The sequence below is a fragment of the Scyliorhinus torazame genome, chromosome 4 (assembly GCF_047496885.1).
Source record: "Scyliorhinus torazame isolate Kashiwa2021f chromosome 4, sScyTor2.1, whole genome shotgun sequence".
Lineage (NCBI taxonomy): Eukaryota > Metazoa > Chordata > Chondrichthyes > Carcharhiniformes > Scyliorhinidae > Scyliorhinus > Scyliorhinus torazame.
Genome location: NC_092710.1, coordinates 106,092,581 through 106,119,172, shown reverse-complemented (window position 1 = coordinate 106,119,172; position 26,592 = coordinate 106,092,581). Strand labels below are relative to the sequence as shown.

The following is a 26,592-nucleotide window of genomic DNA, read 5'->3' as shown; positions in this document are numbered from 1 at the left end:
CTCCTCAGTGATGGCTACTTCACTGCCCTCTGACTCTCTTGAAGTTCTGGCGTGCCACTGGTGCCTTCCACTGTGAAGACTGAAGCATCTTTGCTTTGTTCAGTATTGGTGAAGGTGTTACATGCAAATTGCCTTGTGCCTTTTCTGTTGTTTGTGTGTATCTGGCTCATCAGTCTACTTTTCTTCCTCCTGCCCACCGAACTCACCAACAATTGGCAAATAACTAACATTGGAGGGATTCAAACCTGGAGTTTCGGGGGGAGGATGCTGGGAATCTGAAAGATGAACGAGCTGGAAACACTGCAGGGCTGGCAGCATCTGTGGAGAGAAGCAGAGCCAAATGTGACACTTCACGACTTTAGAGTGGAAAGGGAGGTCGGCGTTAAGAGGGTAGCTTAGAAGGACGGAAGAGTCGAGTATTTTGAGGAGATGGGGTAATGACGGCAGATTTCACAGAGAGCAACAACTTCATAAGAGAGAGAGTAAGGGCGGTACGGTGGCGCAGTGGTTAGCACTGCTGCCTCATGGCGCTGAGGCCCCTGGTTCGATCCCAGCCCCGGGTCACTGTCTGTGTGGAGTTTACACATTCTCCCCGTGTCTGTGTGGGTCTCGCCCCCACAACCCAAAGATGTGCAGGTTGGGTGAATTGGCCATGCTAAATTGCCCCTTAATTGGAAAAAAAAATTATTGGGTATTCTAAATTTATAAAACAATAAAAGAGAGCTGTTTACAATATCGGCTAAAATAAGGCCCAGGGAGAGAAGTTAGCTTGTCAGCAATATAGTGGGAATCGGATGAGGGGAACAGGAGGGGTGGGGTGAATAAGAAGCGTTCAAGAGGGCGTGACTGGAGAAGAACAAGAGAAAGAGACCATTTTCAGTAGAGAAATGAAGCTAGCAGTTATCATTCCAAGAAGCTAGCGTTCCAAGATGATCCTGGAAGAGTGAGCAATTTTAGCAGCTGAGTGCAGGACCTGATGGTGCTTTGTGTAATGCAGTCATATCCAGCAGTGGATCGTTGAGCCAGTTATCTGCCGTATTTGCTCAAATGTACCTCCTTTGGACTTTAGAGCGGAAATGTGAGAGAGAGTAATGATCCTTTCTTTTTCTGAACTAGGGCATCCGAGGTGGTGGTGAGGGTGCAAATCAGTAGCAGCAGTAATGTTGTGGAGAATTGAGGGCCAGAGACTGGAACGTTGGGATTGAAAAGTGCAGTTGGAAGCAAATTGGAGGAGAGTTTGTTCCCAGGGTAAATACAGAAGGGGAATGAGTTGTATCGTGGAAGGGAGACGCATGTGAGAAGTGATACAGGAAAGTGAGCAGAGATGTACTTGTATGTGTTGAATGCGAAGAGGGTAGCGAGACTATGTGAGATGGCCATCAATATGGGTTGGAGTTGCATGGCGAGACCATAAACTCCCTCCAGTGCAGAAAAGGGCCATTCATCCCATCGAGTCTGCACCAGCTCTCTAAAAGAGCCCCACCCTATCCCCGTTACCCAGTAACCCTACCTTTTGGATACGAAAGGCAATTTAGGATGGCAAATCCACCTAACCTGCGCATCTTTGGACTGTGGGAGGAAACCGGAGCACCCGGAGGAAACCCACGCAGACATGGGTCGAGAAGTGCAAACTCCATACACAGTCTCCCGATTCCGGAATTGAACCCAAGTCCCTGGCTCTGTACGACAGCAGTGCTGCCCATTCTGTGCCACCGTGCTGCTCATGCTGTGCATGGGAGCTGGATGCATTGAGATGAAGATGTGGGTCAGTACTCTGGTCTGGTCTATACAAGTGCAACATAACATCTCCACTTCTCCGTTCTGTGCTTGTGGGAAGGAACCCCAGTGCTGTTTGCATTTTGTAACAATGTTACTTCATTGTTATAATTAGTGATGTTTTGTATCAGTAATCAACGATAAGACCATAAGATATTGACGTAGAAGTAAGCCGTTCGGCCCATCGAGTCTGCTCCACCGTTCAAGTGATCATGACTGAACTGATGTGATGGTTCTTGGCTCTACTTTCCTGCCCTATCCCCATAACCTTTGATTCCTTTACTAATATAAAATCTGTCTATCTCGGCCTAGAACATATATAACGACCCAGCCTCTACAGCCCTTTGCGGTAGAGAATTCCACAGATTCACTAACCTCCGAGATGAAATTTCTCCTCTCTGTCTAAAATGGGCGAACCCTCACTCTGAGGTTATGCCCTCTGGTCCTAGACTCTCCCACAAGAGGAAACCTCCTCTCGGCACCAACCCTGTCAAATCTACTGTGAATCCTACGTGTCTCGGTGAGGTCGCCTCTCATTCTCCTAAACTCCAGTGAGCACAGGACCAACCTACTCTACCTCTCCTCACAAAGAAAATCCCTCATGATCCCTGTGTCCCCCTACCTCATTTAAACACTCGTATTCCAAGCCGTATGCGACCGTACGGTCTCCCACTTGGCAATATTGAATTAAATTTTCCGATTGTGTCCTCATTCTGTGAAGTTTATTGTAAATTAGCAATAGTTTGGGTGCAAGGATGATCTTCAATTTTGGTGTTTGTGGCATACTTTTGGGTTCCTGACCTATTTTATTACCGATTTTTAAAAGACGTTATCACGCTGATCAGTGTTGCCATGTCGGTACTGTTTCCCGTAGTTGGCCAAGTGTGAGGAGAGATGGAAGTTTCTCAACTGATCATCTGGAAACCCCTGCGATGGAGCCAGAGACACAGTTATACAATTAAGAGAACAGCAGCTGCTGAATTGCCGGTGCTCTTCAGCTCAAGTTACCCCCACCAAAATTATTTTATTAAATCTTGTCCGACTCCTTTTTTCCATTTGGGAGAGTGGATGGCACAAAGCGGATCAAGACTCCGGCTGCTGCTCACCTGTGTGATTATCACTGGAAAGAGTCTAATCGGGATCACTGACTCAGAAATATCTCCATGACGACTAGAAACGGGGATTTTATTTTTCGCTACCTCCATGTGCTCACTTCTGTTCTTGTTTTTTGTAGCAGCGTGGCACCCTCTGCCTGGGAATGGGTTTGGTGCGTGCGATACAGAAGCCAAGAGAGGGCTAGCACACCAAATTTGTGTTGAGACGTGTCTGCGGGTTAATTATTATTTCCTTTCTGTTTAAAAAACAAATATATATTTTTATTAAGGTATTTGAAAATGTTTATTAAAATACAGACTATGACATCAACACGGTATAATGAACATTCCTCTCCCCCAATCTCAATCTTCACACTCTCCAACCATACAACAGCAAACATTGACCCTCTTGAGGTGAACTTTATTTGGGGAGGGGGAGGTTGGGGGGGGGGGGGGGGGGGAGGAAGGGGGAGGTTGGGGGGGAAGGGGGAGGTTGGGGGGGGGGGGAAGGGAGAGGTTTCGAGTCCCTCCACATTAACAAGATCCGCCTCTGGGTTACCAGGGAGGCAAAAGCCAAGGCGTCAGCCTCTTTCGCCCCCTGAACTCCCGGCTCTTCCGACACTCCAAAGATCACTACCTCTGACCTCGGCACCACCCGTGTTTTTAGCACCGTGGACATTGCCTTAGCAAAACCCTCTAAGCTTTGGGCATGCCCAAAACAAGTGGACATGACTTGCTAGGTTTCCCGCGCACCTCGCACACCTATCCTCTACCCCGAAAAACCTGCTCATCCAAGCCGCTGTCATGTGCCCGGTGGACTACCTTAAATTGTATCAGGCTGAGCCTGGCCCATGATGAGGAGGTATTAACCCTGCTTAGGGAATCCGCCCATAGACCCGCCTCTCTTTCTCCTCCTAGCTTGTCCTCCCACTTGCCCTTGAGCTCCTCCATCGGAGTTTCCTCTGCCTCCAAAAGCTCCTGGTAAATATCTGAAACCTTCCCCTCTCCCACCCAGGTACTGGAGACTACTCTATCCTGTATCCCCCGTGGCGGCAGCAGCGGGAAGGCCGGAACCTGTTTTCTCAGGAAGTCTCGCACCTGCAAATACCTAAACCCATTCCCTGCTGGCAATTCCAATTTATCCTCCAAGGCTTTCAAGCTGGGGAAGCTCCCATGTATAAATAGATCCCCCATCCTTCTAATTCCTGTCCTTTGCCATCTCCGGAACCCACCATCTAGCCTACCCGGTACAAACCGATGATTATTATAAATCGGGGTCCAAACCGATGCTCCCTCCAATTTCTTATATCTCCTCCATTGCCCCTAGATTCTCAGGCAGCCACCACCACCGGACTTGTTGGGTATCGGGCCGGCGAGAACGGAAGAGGGGCTGTTATCAGTGCTCCCAAACTTGTGTCTTTGCATGACGCTGCCTCCATCCACTCACATGCTGACCCCTCCCCCACTACCCACTTCCTAATCATGGCTATATTAGCCGCCCAGTAGTAATTGCAGAAGTTCGGCAGCACCAACCCACCCTCCCCCCGACTGCGCTTCAGCAACACTTTCTTCACTCGCGGGGTTTTACCCGCCCACACAAAGTCCGAAATAACCTTATTCACCCGCTTGAAATTCTTTCCTTTTGTGATTAAAGGAGCAGCCATTAAGGCCTGTGTTGGAATGTATCGACCTATTGAGTGATGAAGACAGCGAAGGAAACACTGCACCGCACCACAAGGTGAGCACTTGATTGTATCGGTGGTTTATAAAGGGGTTTGGCAGAGGTAGACAGCGAGAGAGTGCTTTCACTTGTGGAGCATTCCAACCCACACAATGTTATTGTCACTAATGGATCCATTTAAGGAATTCAGGCAAAACTACTTTTTAAACCAGAAACTGGTTGGAATGTGGGACTCGCGACAAGGAGTAGTTGAATTGATCAGCAGCGATGCTTTTAAAGCGAAGCTTAATAAGCACTTGAGGGAACAAAGGAATAGATGGGGCATGTTGATATGGTGAGTTGAAGAAAGATGGGAGAAGACTCATGTGGGGCAGGAACCTCATCAAGATGAGTTGGAATGAATGTCCTGTTTCCTGTGTGGTATACAAAAGAACAATACAGCACACGAACAGGCCCTTCGGCCCTCCCGAGCATGTACCGGTCATGATACCAAACTTGGCCCAAACCCTCAGCACATCCTTGTGCTGTATCCCTCCATACCCATCCTTTCCATGTATTTGTCAAGATGCCTTTTCAACGCTATTAATGTATCTGCTTCCGCAACGTTCCCCTGGCAACGTGTTCCAGGCACTCGCCATCCCCTGCATTAAAAAAAAACCTGCCTCGCACATCTCCTCTAAACTTTACCCCACGGACCTTAAACCTATGCCCGCTGGTGTCTGACCCCTCCACCCTGGAAAAGAGTGCCTGCCCATCCACTCTATCCATGCCCCTCATAATCTTATATGCATATTCTATGTATATAAATCTCCGATCTTCTGCACATCTAAAACGTGATGATATTCAGTTTGGGAACTGGTACCCAAGATTTTTTTTTTCAACGTTATACAGTACTTCAGAGGTGATGGATTAGTGAATGATGGCTGTAAGCCATCTCTGGAGATCATAATCCTGGAAACATTTTGTTGGGAATCGTTCAGACAAGTACAGTCATTTTGTTGGCACCTGCCTTCGAGATCTCTGTCGCAAAAGTGCAACCATTTCTTTCAAAATCCCTGCTCCTTAGTCACTCTGAGCGGGGAATATATGGACTACTGTAGCACAGAAGGAGGACATTTGACCTATTGTGTCCATGCTGGCTATTTATGGTACGAAAAGCCTTGCTGCTCTCTCCCCTTACCCCTGTGAATTCTTGGTCTAGAAATTCCCTAAATGCTAAAGCACAAATATGGTCAAGATGAGCCAGAGCTGCCGATGGTTGTGCTGAATACGATTTAAAGAGATCTTCCCATAATAATACCTCACACCCAACTTTGTTACCTCACTGTGGTCAACGAAGTTGCCTGCTCTGTGGCATGACTGTTCAGCTACAGCTCAATGTCACTGGGTGGTTCATCTCTTATTTTATGAATTCCGACTTAAAGTAAAATCCACCTTGCAATCAGCAGGCACATCTGGGATCTGTCGCACGAGATATTCGGGGCTTCATAGCTGTGGGGCTGGATTCTCCGTTTCCGAGACTAAATGTTGACGCCAGCGGAGCGTGTGTTGACTTTTACGCCAGAAAAATCGGTGCCCCACCTGCACGATACAGATACCACTAATAGGCTAACCTCTCGTGGAACACAAGCAATTCCACTAAAAACTGCTAGATTCGCTGGGTCTGTGATTGGCACACATGAGGCTCCCATGCTGCAGCCGCATATAAACTATATTGCCTCCTCCCCCCCCCCCCCCCCCCCCCAAAAACACACACACTCACTCTCACTCTCTCACTCTCTCACTCTCTCACTCTCTCACTCTCACACTCTCTCACTCTCACTCTCACTCTCACTCTCACTCTCACTCTCACTCACAACACAACCATCCCAGCCACAAGGTGGCTGGAAGGAGAGTGACCCAAAGATTCAGAGACGTTGAGCTGGGCACCCTCCTGGGCGCAATGGAGGAGAGGCGGATAACCCTGTATCCCGGTCTAGGAGGAAGAGTGCTCGGTGCCGCCGTTCGCCGTGCCTGGGCGCAGGTGGCAGAGGCAGTCAGCGCTGTGGGCAACGTCGTCCGGACTGCAGTGCCGGAAAGAACTGCACAACCTCCTCGGAGGCCGGGTGAGTTGGCAGCACCGTGCCCCTTGCACTAACACCCCCCCCCCCCCCCCCCCCCCCCAACCACACACACCGCACACACACACACCCGTAATCCACTCCCCCTGGAGGAACGGCCGAACCCACATGCCAGCAGCCATGCCAACCGCCATGGCCGGGTGCCCTGACCACTGAGGCCACCAGCTACCCACACCCAGGGCTGCTTGTGTCAGACCATCTAAACGTTTGTTGTATGTGTTTCCCCCCCACCCCAGGAGAAGGCCGTGCGCAACTGCTGGGAGCAGGAGACGACCGGACTGGGACCACCAGACCTGCGGCCCCTCACCGTGGCCGAGCAGAGGGCCCTGAACTTGGCCGGCGGCCCAGAGGAAAGGGAGGTCGCAGGGATGGAGTGCGGCCATGGGGGAGGACGTGAGACCCTGCTGAGTTGCGGTTCCCCATGACCTGTGTGCCGAGACCCCCTTCCTCACCCTCCACCCTCACTAACACACCACCCTCCCCCGGTCCGCGGTCTAATCATACATGTCATCTTGTGTCTTGCAGGACCTGCCGGAGATGGGGCGGGTCTATCTGGTGACTCCCGCCCCCAGCCAATGCCTGAGCTGGTGCCCCCTGCACAGCCTGACGGGGAGAGCAGCCAGGACACCCCAGAGCTCGGGTCGGAGGATGACACTGATTTTCCGTCACAGCTGTCTCCAACACCCTCCACCATCCCAGAGACACTCGCCTCGGTTGGTCACTTCAGTGACAAGGCTCCTGGAACACTATCTGGTGCTCACCACACAGCCGTCTCGGTACAGCAGGTGGAGGTAGGAGCACCCAAGGGGCCGGATGGTCGGAGGGCAGCCCGGCCCCAGGAACCAGCTGCCGTCCAGATGGGTCCCGGGCTCCTGGAACATCCAGACCGAACCACAGTGCAGATGCAGTCATAGAGCCAGGGACCACATGAGGGGATGTCGGCGAGAATCCAGCTCCTGTGGGCGAAGGTGGGGGTTGTCCAACCGCCTGCAGGAGCAGGAGGTGCTGCCGACCATGTGTGCCACCCAGGCCAACACCGCACAGGTGGCGTCCGCGGTGGAGGCATTGGGGGCAACGGTTTCGGCTATGGTTCAGCATGTCCAAGGTCTGGGACATTCTGTGCTGGCGGCGGCCGAGGCCCAGGACAGAAATGCTGCACTGTCTGAAGCAACATCTTTTGGATGAAGCATTGAATCAAAGGGGGAGTCGGTTCACTCAATTTATTTAAACAGCAAGCACGTGGTTCCGAACCATCCAACCAGCATGGGTGCAATTCCCATTCCGGCTACAGCATCTGCCTCCTCGCCCTGCACTGGAGAATGGTAGACAACGGCAAACCACTGCCAGGAGAAACCGCTCGGGATGAAGCACCGACCCAATGAGGAGCCAAGGGCCTAACTTGGGGCAGGGCACGCAAGCAATGGAATTGAATCTGTCTTCTCCCATCAGCTGCACATGAGTTATAGACAGGGGAATATTTGTTGGATGCTATTTATGAATTTCCAGAGGGCGTTTGGGAAGTGTTTGAAGGGGACTGCTAGCTAATCTTAAAGCTCATGGAATTGAAGATAAATTATTGACCTGTTGGCTAATTGGTTTGAGCAGCCAGAAATGGAGAGTTCGGATTAATAGGCAGAAACTCTGGTGACTTGAGGTGTTGAATAAATGATCTGTACTGGGGACGTAGCAGTTCACTGCACTGTTAACTTATTGCTGGGATTGAAATATATCCAAATTTGCTGATGATGCAAAGGTAGACAATATTGCAAGCAGATTAGATGGAAGGATACCATTTAATAAGCAAATTATTAGATTAAATGGGCCAAATTGGCAAATGCATTTCAGTGCAGGCAAACGTGAGTCATCCACTTTGAACCTAGGAATTTAGTGTGACCAATCCACCTACCTTGTGGGGGTGAAACTCACGCAGACACAGGGAGAATATGCAAACTCCACACACGGACAGTGACCCGGGTCTGTGATCTGACCCGGGTCGTCGGCTCCGTGAAGCAACAGTGCTAACCACCTGTGTCACCGTGCCCACCCCACAGTAACATTTTCAAACAGATTGGATGCCAAGCCACATAAGTGTTTATTAATGCAGCTGACCAAAAGCTTTGACAAAGAAGTAGGTTCTCTAGGAGCACCTTGAACGAATGGAGAGGATTGGAGGTTTGTGGCCGAGGCAACTGAAAACCGGCTGGCCAGTAGTGAAATGATTAAAATTACAAATGCACAGGAGGCCAGAATTAGAAGAATGCAGATATTGTGAAGGCTAGCAGTGCTAGAGGAGATTGCAAAGATTGGGAGAGGCGAGGCCACGGAGGGATTTCAAAACCAGGATGGAAATTTTAAATTCGCGCTTTGGACTGGGAGCCAATGGCGAGGAATGATTGGCACTTGCTGCGAGTCAAGATGTGGGTGCAAAGTTTTGGATGACCTCCGGTCTGCAGAGGGTAAAATGTGGAACTTGAAGGCAGGACCACATTGTAAAGAGTCCAATGTAGAGGTAACACAGGAGCGAGGGTCTCTGCAGCGGGTGAGCCAAGTCGGGGGTGGAATCAGATGAAGGTGTGGAAATGGGCAGTGTTAGTGGTGGAACAGTTTTGTGGTTGAAAGCTTGTCAAGAGGGTCGAATATGACACCAGAGTTCCGAATGGTGTGGTTCAGCCTCAGATGGTCAGTGGCGTGGGGACCAACAAAAATGGCGTCGGTGGAACGGAGACGGGGGTGGTGTCGGTGATTTTATGGGGCGATTCTGGGAGAAGAGCAGGCACTGCTGGAGGGGAGTAAGGCAAAGTGGGAGGAAGAGTTGTGGGAGAGCATGGAGGAGGGACTGTGGTGTGAGGTGCTCCCGAGGGCAAATGCCTCAAATTTGTGCACCAGGTTGGGGCTGATGCAGCTGAAGGTGGTGTATAGTGCGCACCTCACAAAGACGAGGAGGAGCCGACTCTTTGAGGGAGTAGACCATGTTTGTGAACATTTTGGGGGGGGGGGGGCCCGCAAACTGTGTTCATATGTTTTGGTCCTGTCCAAAGCTGGAGGGAGGTGCTCAGGGTAATTTCGAAGGTGGTACATGTGAGGCTTGAGCTGGGTCCTCTGGAGGCCATATTCGGGGTATTGGATCGACCGGGGTTGGAAGCGGGGGCGGAGGCCTCGCTGATCGCCCGAAGGAGGATCCTGTTGGGATGGAGGTCAGTGTCCCCACCCTGTGCCCTGGTGTGGCGGGGAGACCAATTGGAGTTTTTAACACTCTTAAGGTGAAGTTTGAGTTCAGGGGAAGGATGGAAGGGTTCTACAATTCATGGACTTTGATTATTGTGCACTTTTTCAAGAATTGGATGACATTGAACATTAGGGGGGTTTGGAATGTGTGTGTTGTTGGTGACTATGTATGGGTGGATGGTGGATTCCTGAATTCTTTCGTTTGATGTCTGTATTTAAAATGTTGTGGGTTGTTTAGGGGTTGGTGGGAGGGAGGAATTGTTGTCCAGGGGATTGACATTGTATTTGTTACCGTTGATTGTTTAATGGTGGGTGTAAATTTGGATGAAAATGTGACAAAGGAGGAGAATAAAAACATTTTTAAAAACGAATGGCGTTGGTGTTCCTGATATTCGTTTGAGTAGTTTTCTGCTGATCCAGCACTGAATGCCAAACAAGCAGTCTGATCAATTGGAGTGATCAAAATAAGTGTTGGTGAGTTTGAGCTGATTGACCTTTTGCGTATAGATAGGATCTGACGCTGGGGCGCAGCATATAGATGAGAAATAGGTGCGGGCAAAGAATAGTCTGGGGATTCCCAAACAACAGTCACTTTGGTCGGAGATTGGCGAATGAAATGGGGCAGGCATATGACCGATTAAATTTAATGCAGCGCAAGCGTAAAATGCATCTTGGGAAGAAGAATGCGTAGAGGCAATAGAAATTAAGGAATGTAGAAACAGAGGGTAGATGTACACAAATCTTTGAGGGTGGTAGGACAAGTTGATTAGGGTGTTTTATATTTTTTTTAAAATTGAATTTTTTGATTCTGTAACAAAAGTAGTTATGCTCGATTGCTATGCAACACTGGTTAGGCTGTGTTCAATTCTGAGCCCTACACTTTAGGAAATTTTTGAGGGTGCAGAGGGAATTTAACTAGAAAGATGCAAGGAATGAAGGAACTCGATTACGTTATAGAGACACCAGAAATTGGTTCTCTTTCGAGCAGAGAAGCTTAAGGGGAGATTTAATAGAAGTGTGCAAAATTGGATGAAAAAGGGAAATCCCATTTTTCCAGTAGCAGAAGGATTGGTAACCAGAGGACATAGAAACTTGGAAAAGACGAGAGGTGGTGTGAGGAAAACCTTGCTTTTGCACAGTAAATTATTGTAATATGCCCAAAAAAGACTATTTTGTGGTAAATTCCAAAAAGGAAATTGGATAAACACTAAAGGGAGAAATATTGCAGGGCCAAGGGAAAAGATCAAGGAATCTACTGGTTGAATGGTTTTATCAAAGACTTGGATCAGACGTTCTGGGCAGAATGACCTCCTGGATCATTCTATGAAGACCACCGCAATCTCGGGCATTGGTGCTTGGACAATAAATGTCTGCGACACCTGCAATGTTGAGAATGAATTTAGAAATAGTACGTTTACTTTGATGAAATGTTAAAACATATTTCCAGTTTTTTTGTGAATACGACATCAATAATTTGCTGTTTTGTCTTTTTTGAACGAATGGAATAGAAACCAAAAGATCACATTGATTGGCAAAAGGAAAGAGTTCTGTCAACATTGGATCGTTTGGCACGTCATGTGGAAGTTGAAAAACAGTTGAAAGAAGAGAAATGCAAAGCTTTTCAAGTAAGTTGCTCACAGATTGATAAAGGCTTTGGAAGCAGGGTGTTTTTTTTTTTACTATTCATGTGAAGGACGCGAGTGTTTTTGGCAAGGCCAGCGTTTGTTAATTTTGTTGAATTAATTTACGGGATGTGGGCATCACTGGTTAGGTCAGCATTTATTGCCCATCCCTAGTTGCCCTTCAGAAGGTGGTGGTGAGGTGCCTTCTTGGACTGCTGCAGTCCGAGGTGTAGGTACACCCATGGTGCTGTTAGGGAGTTCCCTCCAGCCCTCCCTTCAGGAATTAAACACCCTCAGAAAGGATAGAGAGGAAAAGCTGGATGGATCCGTTTTCCTGGGGAGAGCTCCAGCAGAGGTATTGCTCTGCTGCTAGATTTTTAAACTGAAAGCAAGATGAATCCTTCCTGGCTCTGCAGAACATTCCAGAATGGTCAGCACCAATCAGCATCAACTTTCAGCAAAGGCCTGGCAATTTGAGCCAGCTCATTGGCCGCCAGCCAAGTTCGTCAAGGTGTGTCAGCACTGATCTCCCTGGAATCTGCCCATCTGAAACATAAATAGCTCTTTGCAACCTGCCTTGCCTGAGGTCATAAGTCAATCCTCCAATTACCATTCACTTGAATTAAAGGTGAAGTCCATCTTAAACGCATAGGCACATTAATTGTCTACGTACAAGAATTGAAATAGCAGAATAACAGAAATTAAAAGGAAAAAAACTAAGGGACAGACGGGGTCTAACGGGAGGATCCTTACAATAGCAAGAACATCCTTCCGCAGGTCACCCATGCCATCCACAGTCCTATATTGAAATCCTCTCGCTATTAGCAACTTATGCAAGAGGATACCACTCCGCCTGTCCAAATCAGGCTGCAGCATCTCTGCATCATACTCGCAGCTCGCCCTCCCACCCAGCTTTATAGGATATGCAAATTTGTAGATAATACATTTAGTTCCATTGTCCAAATCATTAATATATAATGCATGGCAGCACGGAGGTGCAGTGGTTAGCACTCGGTGCCTCACAGTGCTGAGCACCCGGGTTCCATCCTGGCCCCGGATCACTGTCTATATGGAGTTTGTACATTCTCCCCGTGTCTGCGTGGGTCTCATCCCCCAAAACCCAAAAAGATGAGCAGGGCAGGTAGATTGGCCATGTTAAATTTCCCCTTAATTGGGAAAAAAAGAATCAGGCACTCTAAATTTATAAAAAATTATATATAATGTGAACAGTTGGGGTCCAAGCACAAATCCCTGTGGTACCCCACGACTCACTGTCTGCCAGTCGGAAAAATACCCATTTATTCTAGCTCTTTGCTTCCTCTCTGCTAATTAGCTTTCTATCCATTTCGAGACACTACCCGCAATCCTGTGCACTTTCACTTCACATAGTAGTCTGCTATGTGACACCTTGTTGAAAGTCATCTGAAAGTCTAAATAAACCTCATCCACTGGTTCTGCCTGGTCAATTCTGCAAGTTACACCTTCAAAGAATTCCAGTAGATTTGTCAAGCATGATTTCTCTTTCATAAATCCATGCTGACTTTGTTTGATTATACCACTGCTTTCCAAATGCAGTGCTGTGAAATCCTTGAGAATGGACTCCAGCAACTTACCTAGACGTTAGGCTCACTGGCCTATAGTTCACGGTTACCAGTTTTTTCTCGACCTTCCTTTTTGAATAGCGGGGTTATATTGGCTACCCTCCAATCGGTAGGAACCATTCCAGAGTCCAAAGAATTTTGAAAAATGACCCAACAATGGATTTACTATTTCTAAGGCCACTTCCATAAGTACTCTGGGATAAAGATTATCATTCTCTGGAGATTTATCTGCCTTCAATCCCATTCATTTCCCCAAACCATTTCTCTACTATATCTGATTTCCTTCAGCTCCTCACTAAATCTTGTGTTTCTTAGAACTTCTGGTACATTATTCATGTCTTCCTTTTGTGAAGACAGAAGCAAAGTACAAGTTTAGTTCCTCAGCCATTTCTTTGTTCCACGTTATGGATTCTCCCGTTTCTGACTAAGAGGCTTACATTCGTTTTTGTCAATCTTTTTCTCTTTGCAAAAGTTTCTATAGGTATGTAATCAGTTTTTATGTTCCCTGTTAGCTTACTCTCATACTCTATTTTCCCTTAATAAATCCCTTGGTTCCCCCTTTGCTGAATTATCATTTCAACTGCTCCTAATCCTCAGTTTAGGCCACAGCCTTGTAACATAGGGCACTTAAAGTGGGTAGATGGAGAACCACACTAGGGAGAAAAGGATCGAAAGATAAGTTAATTCGGTTTACATGAAATGGCATGTGTGGAAGCTCATGTGGCGCACAGATGCTGAAATGAATCATTAGAGTAATTAGGGCGGCACGGTAGCACAGTGGTTAGCACTGCTGCCTCACAGCGCCAGGGACCCAAGTTCACTTCTGGCCTTGGTTCGCTGTCTGGATTTTGCACGTTCTCCCTGTGTCTGTGTGGATTTCCTCCGGGTGCTCCAGTTTCCTCCCACTATCCAAAGATGTACAAGTTAGTTTGATTGACCATGATAAATTGCCCCTTTAATGTCCAGGAATATTTAGGTTAGGTTATGAGGTTACGGGGATAGGGTGGGTTGGAAGGGTGAGTGGACACGGGTAGTGTGCTCTTTCGAAGAGTTGGTGCAGACACAACGGGCCAAATGGCCTCCTTCTGCACCGTAGGGATTCTATTCTATGATTCTAAAAATTCACCCCAAAACCTCTGGTGAACTGAGGACCACCTTGCACGCGCCAGCAGTCGGGTTTCAGATCGATGCAATGTCATGCTGGTGTGATGGTATGCTGGCGGGCAGCTGTTTTAATGAGAATTCTTTGCAAATGGCATTTGCATCACCTACCAGCGGAAAGGGCGACCTGCCTTTGGAAGAATTGTAACAGGATTTTATGCGGCTGGGTTTCTGCCTTTTTGACTCCTGCCACATTCACTGTGCCCGCATGCCACCAAACCCGCCGCGGGTTGGTTGGGAGAATTGCAACTTTAGTTTCCATTTATCCGAGATCAAAACAAGGGGTCATAAATATGTGGTGACCACAAAATTATTCAATACGGAACCCAACCTCCTTATTGAGGGAGTGGTTATAATGTGGAGCTTATAATCATGTAAGCTGCTGATCACAACCGTATGTTATAACATTAAAAAAACCTTATCAAGTGATTGAGGCAAATAACATTAATGTATTTAAGGGAAAACTAGATAAATGTGCGATGGAAAAAGGAATAAAATGTTATGCAGGTACAGTTAGATGAATATATGGGGAGGTGATGCCATAGTGGTATTGTCACTGGGCTAGTAATCCAGTGACCCAGGGTTAATACTCTAGTGACCCGGGTTCAACTGATGACCAGGAAACCAGGACCATTGTCGATTGTTGTAAAAACCCATCTGGTTCAATGTCCTTTGGGGTAGGAAGTCTGCCATCCTTACCTGGTCTGGCTGCATGTGACTCCACATCCACAGCAATGTGGCTGACTCTTAATTACTCTCTGAAACAGCCCGGCAAGTCATTCAGTTCAAGGATAATTAGGGATGGACAATAAATGCTGGCCTTTCCAGCGCTGCCCGCACCCTATGAATGAATAAGCTAAAAAGGGGTGGAAGGAGGCTCCCTTGCTTAAACACTGGCATGGAACATCCCATGACACTACTTCGAAAAAGTGTGAGGGAGTTGACCCCTGTGCCCTGGCCAATATTTATTCCTCAAACAACATCACAAAACAAATTATCTGGTGATTACCATATTGCTGTTTACGGGAGCTTGCTGTGTGTAGATTGGTAGCTATTTTCCACGTTACAAGAGTGATACCACTTCACTTTAGAAATACTTCATTGACTGTAAAGGGCTTGTGATTGCCTGGGGTTGTAAAAGATGCTATATAAATTAACAACTTTCTTTTCAATTTCCCGAACTGCTTACTGAAGGAATGTTTCAGTAGCTCAGTGAGTCAGCAATTCCACCGTTGGACATTTGCAATCAGTGCACATTCCCTGAAAGATTCTGGAAACACATTTGTAAGACATCTTGGGATTAGTGAGGTAATTGCTTTTGGATTGATTTCCAGCAAGTAATTAAGTAAAAGAAATCGAGACGATTCCCATATCTCAGTACGTTTACTGACAACGAGTGTGAGAGATGGAGGCTTGAGATCTGAGAAATAGCTAAAATCTTCAAGATCTTGTTCGATTTTGCAATGAAATTGGACTTGGTCGTTCAGTCCCTTGAGCTATTCCATCAGATCATGTCTGATCTGTACCTCAACTCCAGTTCACCACTGTTGATCCATATCCTTTGATACCTTTATTTATCAATAATATGTATATAAAATTTAGTGTAGCCAATTCATTTTTCCCAATTAAGGGGCAATTTAGCATGGCATCTTTGGGTTGTAGAGGCGAAACCCACGCAAACACTGGGAGAATGTGCAAACTCCACACGGACAGTGACCCAGGGCCGAATCGAACTTGGGACCTTGGTGCCATTAGGCACAGTGCTAAATACTGTGCCACCGTGCTGCCCTTTTATCAATAATATATTGATGGTGTATGTGCTCTGCCTGAAGCAGGTGTGTGGCTCATTGTCTGCCGATGCTGGGCTGTTGTGTAATGGCAGTTTTCGTTTGTGGTGCTTTGCCATTGCCTTCCACTCTCGGGGTCAGGTCCCACATCATCCTAGGCCGGAAAGAGAATTAAACCTGCAGTTATTCTTCTAAACTCCACAGTAACCACCTGGCCAACTGAGCTGATTGGCCACCAATCTGTTGATGTAAGTCTTGAAAGCTTCACTTGACCCAGCATGAGTCACAAATTTCAGATTTTTACTACTTTTTGAAAACTCTAGTTTTAGGATTGCGCTCTGTATGCACCCCCATCTTGGATTCCTTCATGAGACCAAATTGTTTCTTTGAAACCCTTCGATCATTTTAAACAACTTGATTAAATCTCCCCTGAACAGTCTAAATTCCAAGTGACAATTAAGTCTGTACTACCTGTCAGTCAAGACTGACTTAAATCCTCCATGATGTTGCAATGGTGTAAATTACTTGAGTGATTAAATAACCCTGAAGAGCTGGGTTGGATTTGAACAGGCCTGCAAAATATTCCCCGGTACGTCCTGTTCAAGTCTGTGTACTCTGGAAGAGAATTGGAGGAAGAAAACTTGTATATTGAGAAGTGTCATTTAAGAAATGTGTGTGTATGGCTGCACTGTAAATTCTATGATAATCTATGATGATCTGTAGTGAGAGCCCTTTTAAGAAATGAGAAATGGGTGTTTATTACTGCAGTGATGTCAGAGAGTGGGTGGAGCTGGGCTGTCTGTCAGCTTTTTACTTTCGTTTTAGGCTGTTTGCTGCAGGGCGTGTTTTAGTTTTGTTTTCAGTGTTGGAGCTGAAGCCAGACCAAGCAGGTGTACTGCTGTTCTCTCTGCCATCAAAAGACTATCTCTGGAGCATGTGGTGAATTCAGAATTATAAATGTTCTCAGTAGTGAATGTAAACCTAATGTGCTTCTGGTGAAAGATGTTGTAAGTCTTATGGTTGTTAAAAGGAAAGCTTAAAGGATTACTCAGTGTTGTATTTGAATTAATGGTTGCTAAGATGTTCACTATGTTTTAAAAAGGTTAGAATAAACATTGTTTTGCTTTAAAAAATACTTTCCCATTTCTGCTACACCACACCTGTAGGGTGCGCTGTGTGCTCCCCATACCACAATCTATTAAAAGTTGTGGGTCAGGTGAACTCCATGATACACTTTGAGGTTCTCTAAACCCTGGCTCATAATAAATGTTATTCTTATGTTCAAGTTATAGCCTGCTATGAACCTCTAAATTTGTCGAGAATGCTGTTAATTTCCATTTGGCGAATAGTTTGTATCAGGCACAATGTGTGTACTGATTCTCTCTCTCTCTCCTCTCTCTCTCTCTCTCTCTCTCTCTATGCTGATAATAGGCAGTTTCTAAACCCAGTTCAATTGATGCGTTCAAGAATATTAGTGCATTGGTTTGTCTGGTCAGTCTTCTTGTAGTTTATACAGTTTCAGGGCTATTTCACCGACTTAGACAATGTAAGCTTGCAGGGCTATGGGATAGAGCGAGGGAATAGGAATGACTGGTTTCCTCTGGAGAGCTGGCATAAATTTGATGGGCTGAATGGTCTCCTCCTGTGCATTAATGACGACAACTGCTACACTTAGTAAAAACCTGTCTTATTAACAGCCTTATTAAAACACTATTTACATGCAGCACATTGTATTGAGTATTGTATAGTATATTTTAGCTGGGGGTTACTCGTCCTTTTGTAAGATGGGGCCTTTTGATTGAAAAGTTTGAGAAGCTCTGTGCTGGTGATCAGATTGACCGGTTCGAAACTTCAGACTGGTTTTATTCACTTTTTGTGAATTACTTATATTTTACAGCGGGGTGTGAGTGAAAGATTTGTAAGGCCTGTGGTGTAAATATTTCAAAGATTATTTAGTAAGCTGGAAACTCCTAATATTAGACTGAGAACTAGCCCTTACATGAGAAGCTGTTTGTGCGTTTTACTTTCTGCTGCCTTTCCAGCTCTGTCTCCTGTTTTATTCCAATTCAGCGCATCTCCTTGTCGAGTATTTTCATTTGTTAAATAGTGTCTAGATTTGCGTCGTACTAGTGATTTTCTTTCCTAGACTTTGAATGAGGTTGTTGTTCCAATGCCATTTAATATTTGACAAGGAGATTACATGGAGATGTCTTTTCCTTTTTCCAATTCTGCACCTGCTTTTTCAGGTTTTTCTTCAGTACGTTTGGGGAAAAATATAACAACTTTGATTTAAATACCGGGCAACTTGATTATTAACTCTTGGGAGAGGCAGTCGGGGCGAGACCAGGGAGGAATTTGGAAATGAGAGTGAGGATTTTAAAATTCGGCTGTTGCTTAACTGGGAGTGAATGTAAATCAGCGAGCATGGGTAATGGATGACTGGGACTTGGGAGCAGAGGCTAAACTGCCTACTCCTCCTCCGAGTTCTTATGTTCTAAGAAAGAACTATTCTGTGTAATTCCAGCTCTTGGGCTGTAGCCCTGTTGTAAGTAACAGCACCTCAAACACAAATTGGTTTTCTTGATCAATCAAGGGATCAGAGGTTATGGGAAGAAAGCAGGAGAATGAGGAACACATCAGCCATGATCGAATGGCAGAGCAGACTTGATGGGCCGAATGGCCTAATTCTGCTTCATGGTCTTATCGTTTTGTGGTACGAGTTAGGATATAAGCAACAGTGTTTTGGATGAGGCCATGCTTGCGGAGGTAGGACAAGGGACCTCGGCCTGTAGTGCATTGGAATTTGTAATTCTGGAGGCAACAAAGGCAAGAATGAGGGTTCCAGCAGCTGAGGCAAAGTGGAGTCGGGAGACGTTATGGAAGTGGAAATAGGTACCCTTTATGGTGGCATGGCTATGTGGCTGGAGTTCATCCCGGGATCCAGCATTGACACCAAGGTTGCTGACAGAGTCTGGTTCAACCTAAGGCAATGGCTTTTGGGCTTCAGTGGTGGGGAGTGAATGCAATGGTTTCAGCTTTCCCAATATTTAATGGAGGAAATTTCTGCTTATCCAGTGCTGTACAGCAGACAAGCAGCCTGACAAATTGGAAGACTTCAGCTGAGTACCAAGTTGACCCTTGTTCCAGCTTGGTGGACTATTTTGATTGCATTGCAGTATGGAAGGACCTGCTGGTATAGTTTGAAACTAGCTTTTAGCTGCTCCTGCAGCCCATCCCTGCTAGCAAGGTTTACAAAGAGCTCTGGAGGGCGAGATTTAAAGGAAGTAGCTTGTAATAAGTGTGTGCACCTTTGCTCCAGGTCAAAGAGTTTTATTGTGCAGTATGAACGCTGCAGTATGAACGGTGCAGTATGAAAGGTGCAGTATGAAAGGTATCAGAAGGGCACAGATTGAAAATTGACTGACATGCAGTAAAAACAGATTTTATTTTCATCTAAATTTCTGTCGATTGTAATTTTAGATTGTAAATGAAGGCAAAATATAGCATGGAGCACAGTAGTTTCTGTCAAGGTGAAATTATGGATTTTTTTTTTTTAAATTTGGAGTACCCAATTCATTTTTTCCAATTAAGAAGCTGGGACCTCGGCACCGCGAGGCAGCAGTGCTAACCACTGCCACCGTGCTGCCCTAATTGATGGAAATTAAAAAAAAAATAAAACTAGGCTAACTATAATTGGATAATGTGGATTGTAATAAATTATTATCCGGGAACTTCGGTGGCCCGGATTGTCTTCAGGGTCAGATTGCACAATCGTGCATCATGGAATCTCGCTTCCGGTTGCCCTTTAGGTGAATGTACGGAGCAGATTTCCCAACTCCGACTCTATGTATGTCTGATGAATGGAGCGCGGCTTGATGGGACCCCTTACATTGTATTCTGTTAGGAGCCTTGCCAATAGAGGTCCCACTGAAATGTGTTGAGAATACTTCGCTTGCATATGAACATCTGAATTAGGAGCAGGAGTCGGCCCCTCGAGCCTGCCCTGCATTCAATAAGATCATTGCTGATCTGATTGTAACTGCAACTCCACAAGCCTGCCTTCACCCCCCCCCCCCCCCCTGTTAAGCAAGGATCTATCTAGCTCTACGTTAAATATTCAAAGGCACTGCTTCCACTGCCTTTGAGGAAGAGGGTTTCAATGACACTACCCTCTGAGACACATTCTCCTCTTTACTGTCTTATTTTTAAATCAGCACACTTACTGCGCTCACCCCAGTCCAACGCCGGCATCTCCACATTATTTTTAAATAGTAGCCCACATTTGCCCAAACAGGTGCCGCAGTATGGTGACTAGGGGATTTTCACAGTGGCTTCATTGCAGTGTTAATGCAAGCCTACTTGTGACACTAATAAAGATTATTATTATTATTAGTTTCCAAAACAAGAGGAAACACCCTTTCCATATTGACCCTGTCAAGACCTCTCAGGATCTTGTATGTTTCGATCAAGTCATCGATTACTCCTCCAGCGGACACGAACCTAGCCTGTCCAACCTTTCCTCAAGAAGAGCTTCCCAATTCAAGCAGCAGTTCCATGACACTTCACTGAAAATCTTCCAGCACATTTAAATCCTTCCTTAAATAAGGAAAGCATTACTGTTGTACGTGACCCGCTGCTTTCAGTTCTTAAGCCATTTTGGATGCTGACTCTCCTGTTCCATGAACCGTTTTGATCACGAGTCCTTTTTTTGTGGCATTTTGTCAAATGTGTTCTTCAAATCCGCATAGACAACATCTACCACACTCCCTCCATCAATCTTCACTGTCGCTCCATCAAAAAATTCATTAGTCAAGTGTGTTCTTCCTTTAACAAAGCCACGCCTGCTATTCTTAACTCAAGCCTCTCCGAGAGTGTGATGATTTTTTATTTTTTTTCACCTCATAATTATGGATTCCAAAAACGTACCCAGTCCTTTGCTTTGTTATAAGGGTGGAGAAGTGTTGAGGGTGGAGAAATGTTGTACCCCAGCATCATAGTTTTGAACATTCAGGTAGCTATGGGTGTTATGCACGACAGAATCGGGCATTCAGTGAAATTAATGAAAATTGTCCTTTCAGGGACACCCTCCCCTTTTCAGCTATTCAGCCCAGTTGCTTGCTCCATGCTGGTCTTCATGATCCATACCAGCGCACCCCCCCCAAATGTATTTCATCTCACCCTATCAGCAGATTCTCCTATTTATTTCTCTCTCGTGTATATATCCCGTTTCCCCCTTAAGTCAATCTATGAAATTACCATGTTATGGTGAGTTCTAACCACTCTCTCTGGATAAAATCTGTCTCACTCAACCTTGAGTATATTGTGTTTCCACTGCTCTCTGGGGAAGAGCATGCCAAACACAAACCAACAGGTGAAAGATAAAATTCCTCCTCGTATGTCTTTTTAAAAAATGTTTTTATTCTCCATTTTCACATTTTCCTTCAAAATTGACACCCCACCCATTCTTTAATGGGAGTCCCTCATTCTGAAACTATGCCCGCGAGCTCTAGATTCCCCCGTGAGAGGAAACTCAATTCTCGGTGTTTAAGATTGCACGTTTTTGCTGTTGAGTAACATTGAATTTAAATATTTATTCTGAGGGGCTTGTAAATCATGTCATTTCATAGAAGCGTCATTATGTTAGATATGCGTCTCCCTCTGCTGGATGATTTTTCTTTCTCCATGATCTGCCATGTTGCTACAAGCTGTTGTCGATGAATTTTCTTCTTGGGCTTTCTTGTTTGTTGTGTTTGTGCAGGAGAAGGTGGATTCGCAGCATGCCCATGGCATACAGGAGTTGGAATTCATTCAGGGACAACCAGCAACAGAAGAAGCGAGGAGATGCGTTGACGACTGGTTGAAAGTGCCAGGTATCGTTTTCTCCTCCATTTCACTTTGAAATTATGATTTTTGTTTGGTTGGATTATGGATTGCTGAGTTAAATGGAGATTGAGGTCATCTGGGTGGTTGGTGACGGGGGAATGTACCCAGACCTGTACTCAAAAATAACAGGGGTGGTTAAGGAGCTCTGGGATTTTGACCGAACAACTGTTTAGGAATTGCAATATATTTCTGAATCAGGATGGTGTGAGGCTTGGCGGGAAACCTGCAGGTGTTGGTGCCCCCAACCATCTTCAGTTGTTTCAAGAATGACTTCTCGCCATCACAAGGACAGAAGTGGGGATGTTTGCTGACGTACTATTTGCAACTGCTCAGGTACTGGACCAGTCTGTACCAATATGCAGCGAGACCTGGACACCTGATGCTTGGGCTGACGTGTGGCAAGTTTATATTTGCCCCACAGAAATGCAACGATATATCCAACAAAGAATCTAACCATCTGTCCTTGATATTACACAGCATTGGCATTGCTGAATCCCCCACAGTCAACATCCAAAGGGTTACCATTGACCAGAAACTGAACTGGTCCAGCCCTAAAAATACCATGGCTACAAGAGCAGGTCATTGTCTGGGAATTCTGTGGGGAATAACACGCTTCTTGACTTCCCAAAGCCTTTCTACCATTTACAAGTCACAAGTCAGTAGTGTGATGGAATGCCTACAATTTGCTGAGATGGGTGCAAAACTTCACACCATTCAGGACAAAGCGGCCTACTTGATTGGCGCCTTGTCGAGCTCTTGAAATATTCCCTCCCTCCACCTTTAGAACTGTGGGAACAGTGAGTACCACATAATAGATGCACTGCAACAACTTGCTAAGTTTTCTTTGATAGCACGTTCTGAATTCACGACTTCTACCACTTAGGACAAGAGTAGTAGATGCATGGGAAAGCCACCACGTTGAGCCTCCCTCCAAGCCATGTACCATCTTGACCTGGAACTATATCGCTGTTCCTCCACTGTTGCTGGGTCAAAATCTTGAAACTCTCTAGGTGTGTCAACACAACATGGACGACTTCCGGTTGCGGCTATGCCTAGGTAGGTCGCATGTTCGGCAGCTCCCGCCGGGAATGGACTTTTGGGCTCTTCAGGGGGGCCCCAACGGCAATTGTTCGACGGCTTCCAGTGTGGGAAGGTGACAGCAAGGTCCCCCCCGACATTATATGGACTGGAACAGGAGTGGAGCGGCTAAAAAAGTGATCCTAGTGCTGCGAAAAGTGCGAGGGAGGGAAAGCAAGATGGCGGCGGGTGGAGACCAAGCAGCTTGGGCGCAGTGGTCGCAGGAGTTTCTTAAACGCTGCTTTGAGGAGCTGAAGACAGAAATGCTGGCGCCAATGAGGGCGGCGATTGAGAAGCTTGTGGAGACCCAGAAGTCCCAAGGGGCGGCGATCCGGGAGGTGGGCAAAGAGCTTCGGAGAACGAGAACGAGATCTTGGGCCTGGCGGTGAAGGTGGAGGCGCACGAGGCGCTGCACAAGAGGTGGGCGGAAAAATTCGAGGACCTGGAGAATAGGTTGAGGAGGAAGAATCTTTGGATTCTGGGTCTCCCTGAAGGAGTGGAGGGGCCCGATGCCGGGGCATATATGAGCACGATGCTCAATTCGCTGATGGGTGCGGGAGCTTTCCCGAGGCCCCTGGAGCTGGATGGGGCTCATCGGGTCCTGGCAAGGTGACCCAAAGCCAACGAGCCACCAAGGGCTGTAGTGGTGAGGTTCCACCGCTTTGTGGACAGAGAGCGTGTCCTGAAATGGGCCAAAATAGAGTGGAGCAGCAGGTGGGAGAACACGGAGATCCGAATTTATTAGGACTGGAGTGCGGAGGTGGCTAAGAAGAGGGCTGGTTTCAACCGGGCTAAGGCGGTGCTCCATCGGAAGGGGGTGAAGTTCGGTATGCTGCAGCCAGCGCGATTGTGGGTCACGTTCCAAGATCGGCACCACTATTTTGAAACGCCTGATGAGGCATGGAACTTTATACAGACTGAAAAGTTGGACTCAAATTGAGGGTTTGTCGTGGGGGGATATTTACTGTGTTTACTGCATTTGGGGAATGTTCTTTTTGTTTGAGTGCTGGGTGGGGATGGGTGAATGGATTTGATATGGGGGCTGTGGGAGAGTGTGGGCGTCGGTGTTGGAGGGGCAGGGCCCCGCGGAGGAAGAGGGGGTGGTAGAGGCCCGGGGATGGGGAGTTGGGGTAAGGCCGCAAAAAGGAGCTGTGCCAGAGGGGGCGGGGCCGGCTCAGGAAAGCGCGGGCTTTTCCCCACGTTAGGGAAGGATGGGGGTGGTGCTGGGGAGGGGGGGGCGGGGAAGGGCAGTGCTGGAGAGGAGTGCACACTGACTGCCAAGGGGTGGGGGGATTCTCACCCTGGGGGGGTCGATGGAATGATTGGAGAGGCCGGGGTCAGCAGGAGCCAGCTGACTTACGGGAGTGTCATGGGGGGAGCAAAATGGCTAGATGAGGATCTAGCCGGGGTGGGGCAGGGGGGTGAACTGGGTTGCTGCTGCATTGGCCAAAAGGGAGTTGGAAGTAGGAGAGGTAGTCGGGGCGGGGGTCCGCCGCCTGGGGGACTGGAGGGTGCGGGAGGCGCGGTCGTGTGGCTGGCCTAGAGGGGGGGGGATGGCTAGTCGGCAGGGGTGGGGGGGGGAATAGACCTCGATCCGACTGATGACTTGGAATGTGAGGGGCCTGAACGGGCCGGTCGGGAGGGCCCAGGTGTTCGCGCACTCAAAGGGACTGAAGGCAGACGTGGTTATGCTCCAGAAGACACATCTGAGGGTGGCAGATCAGGTTGGGCTGAGAGGGGGATGGGTGGGACGGGTCTTTCATTCAGGGCTGGGTGCGAGGAGCAGAGGGGTTGCAGTGCTGGTGGGGAGGCGGGTGTCGTTCGAGGCACTGAGTGTTGTGGTGGATGGTGGGGGTCCATGTGTGATGGTGAGTGGTAGGTTGCAGGGGGTGCGGGTGGTGCTGGTGGACGTGTGTGCCCCGGGTTGGGATGATGCCGGGTTTGTGAAGCGCATGCTGGGTCGGATTCTGGATCTGGTGGTGGGAGGCTTGATAATGCGGGGGGACTTCAACACGGTGCATGCAAGTGAGGGTGTTTTTTTTCCTCCCTATTTGTGGTTTTAAATGTTATATGGGGGGTTATTGTATATGGGGGAAATCCAATGTATAATTTCTGATTGCTGTGTTCTTGTTTCTTTCTTTTAGTTGGGGGGGGGCGTTTCGTTGAAAATTTGTTGAAAAATTTGAATAAATATATATTTAAAAAAAAACACAACATGGACTGCAGATGTTCAAGAAGTTGGTCCAGCACCACCTTTGTGAGAGGGATTTGAGATGGGAAACAACTCCTAACCTTGGCCTGCAAAGTCAATAGCCAATACAATAATAAAGAATAATGTCACACTCTGTCAAATGCTGTCTTTTTTACGTGAAGGGCAGTCACCCATCCTCATTTCTGCCATTCAGTTCATTTCAGCCCAAATTTCGACCAAGACTGGAAGACTTTAACGGGTCGAGAGGTATTTGCCACTGGTGGAACTTTCTACCTGATGTCATCTCTGCCTTAGTACCCTCCTTGAATGCACCCATTTGCTATTGCCTTGGCTCAATTTGTGGCTTCAGAAAAATTACTGTTAATTGCTAGGGATGCCTATAGCGGGATCTCTTGAGAAATCTCAGGCATGCAATGAAAGGGCTTTTCGCTGGTCCCCATGCGGGATGTGCCAAAAGGATGGTGATGGGGAGATCTTCTGGGTGGGAGGCAACCTCAGCTGTGACGTTTGTCTTTTGCTAAAAGGTCTCAAACCTTCGGTGATGAGTAGGTTTAGCACATGGTACTAAACTTGCATGTGTTTGAGATTGCTGGCACTTCACAACCACTTTTTAAAAAAGAAATTTAGAGTACCCAATTCTTTTTTCACAATTAAGGAGCAATTTAGCGTGGCCAATCCACCTAGTCTGCACATCTTTTGGGTTGGGGTGAAACACGGGGAGAATGTACAAACTCCACACGGGATCGAAACTGGGTCCTCAGTGCTCTGTGGCTGCAGTGCTAACCACAGTGCCATCGTGCCGCCCTACACTTTGCCACCCTGCTCCCCCTGCCACTTGTATATATCCCCAATTCTTCTCTCCCCTTCCACATCCGGAAGCAACAGTCGCTCCAGCAGGGTGTTTCCCAGCAACCTAGGGAACCCCCTCCAGACATTTCACGCAAAGTACCCAAGCTGCAGATACTTGAACTCACTCCCCGTCGGCAGCTCTACCCTCTCCCTTAGCTCCTCCAGACTGGCGAACCCTTCCTCCAAATACAGATCCCTCACCTTGACCAGCCCCACTTCCCTCCACCTCCTGTATACACTATCCATCCTCCCCGGCTCCAACCCATGATTCTCGCACACTGGGGGTTGGCACCGACATCCATTCCACCTAAAATGCCTCCTCAACTGATTCCATATCTTCACTGTGTACTGCATCACCTGGCTCCTTGAATACCTATGCGGAGCCATTGGCAACGCTGCTGTCACCTAGCCCTCAAACTCGACCCCTTACAAGATTCCTCCTCCATCCTAACCCACTCTACCCCTTCTCCTTCGCACCACTGCTGCACCTTGTCCACATTCACG

The 26,592-nt window shown here is 47.2% G+C and overlaps 1 protein-coding gene across 2 annotated transcripts in view; it reads left to right on the top strand.

Annotated features, from left to right (window-relative positions):
* znf451 (zinc finger protein 451) overlaps positions 1 to 26,592 on the top strand; it is a 103,383-nt gene that overhangs the window by 31,490 nt on the left and 45,301 nt on the right. For both annotated transcript variants that reach the window (XM_072498409.1, XM_072498410.1), the window contains exons 3-5: positions 4,525 to 4,608; positions 11,405 to 11,521; positions 21,826 to 21,937. In XM_072498409.1, the coding sequence (XP_072354510.1) occupies positions 4,525 to 4,608; positions 11,405 to 11,521; positions 21,826 to 21,937 (313 nt within the window). The remainder of the gene's footprint in view (positions 1 to 4,524; positions 4,609 to 11,404; positions 11,522 to 21,825; positions 21,938 to 26,592) is intronic.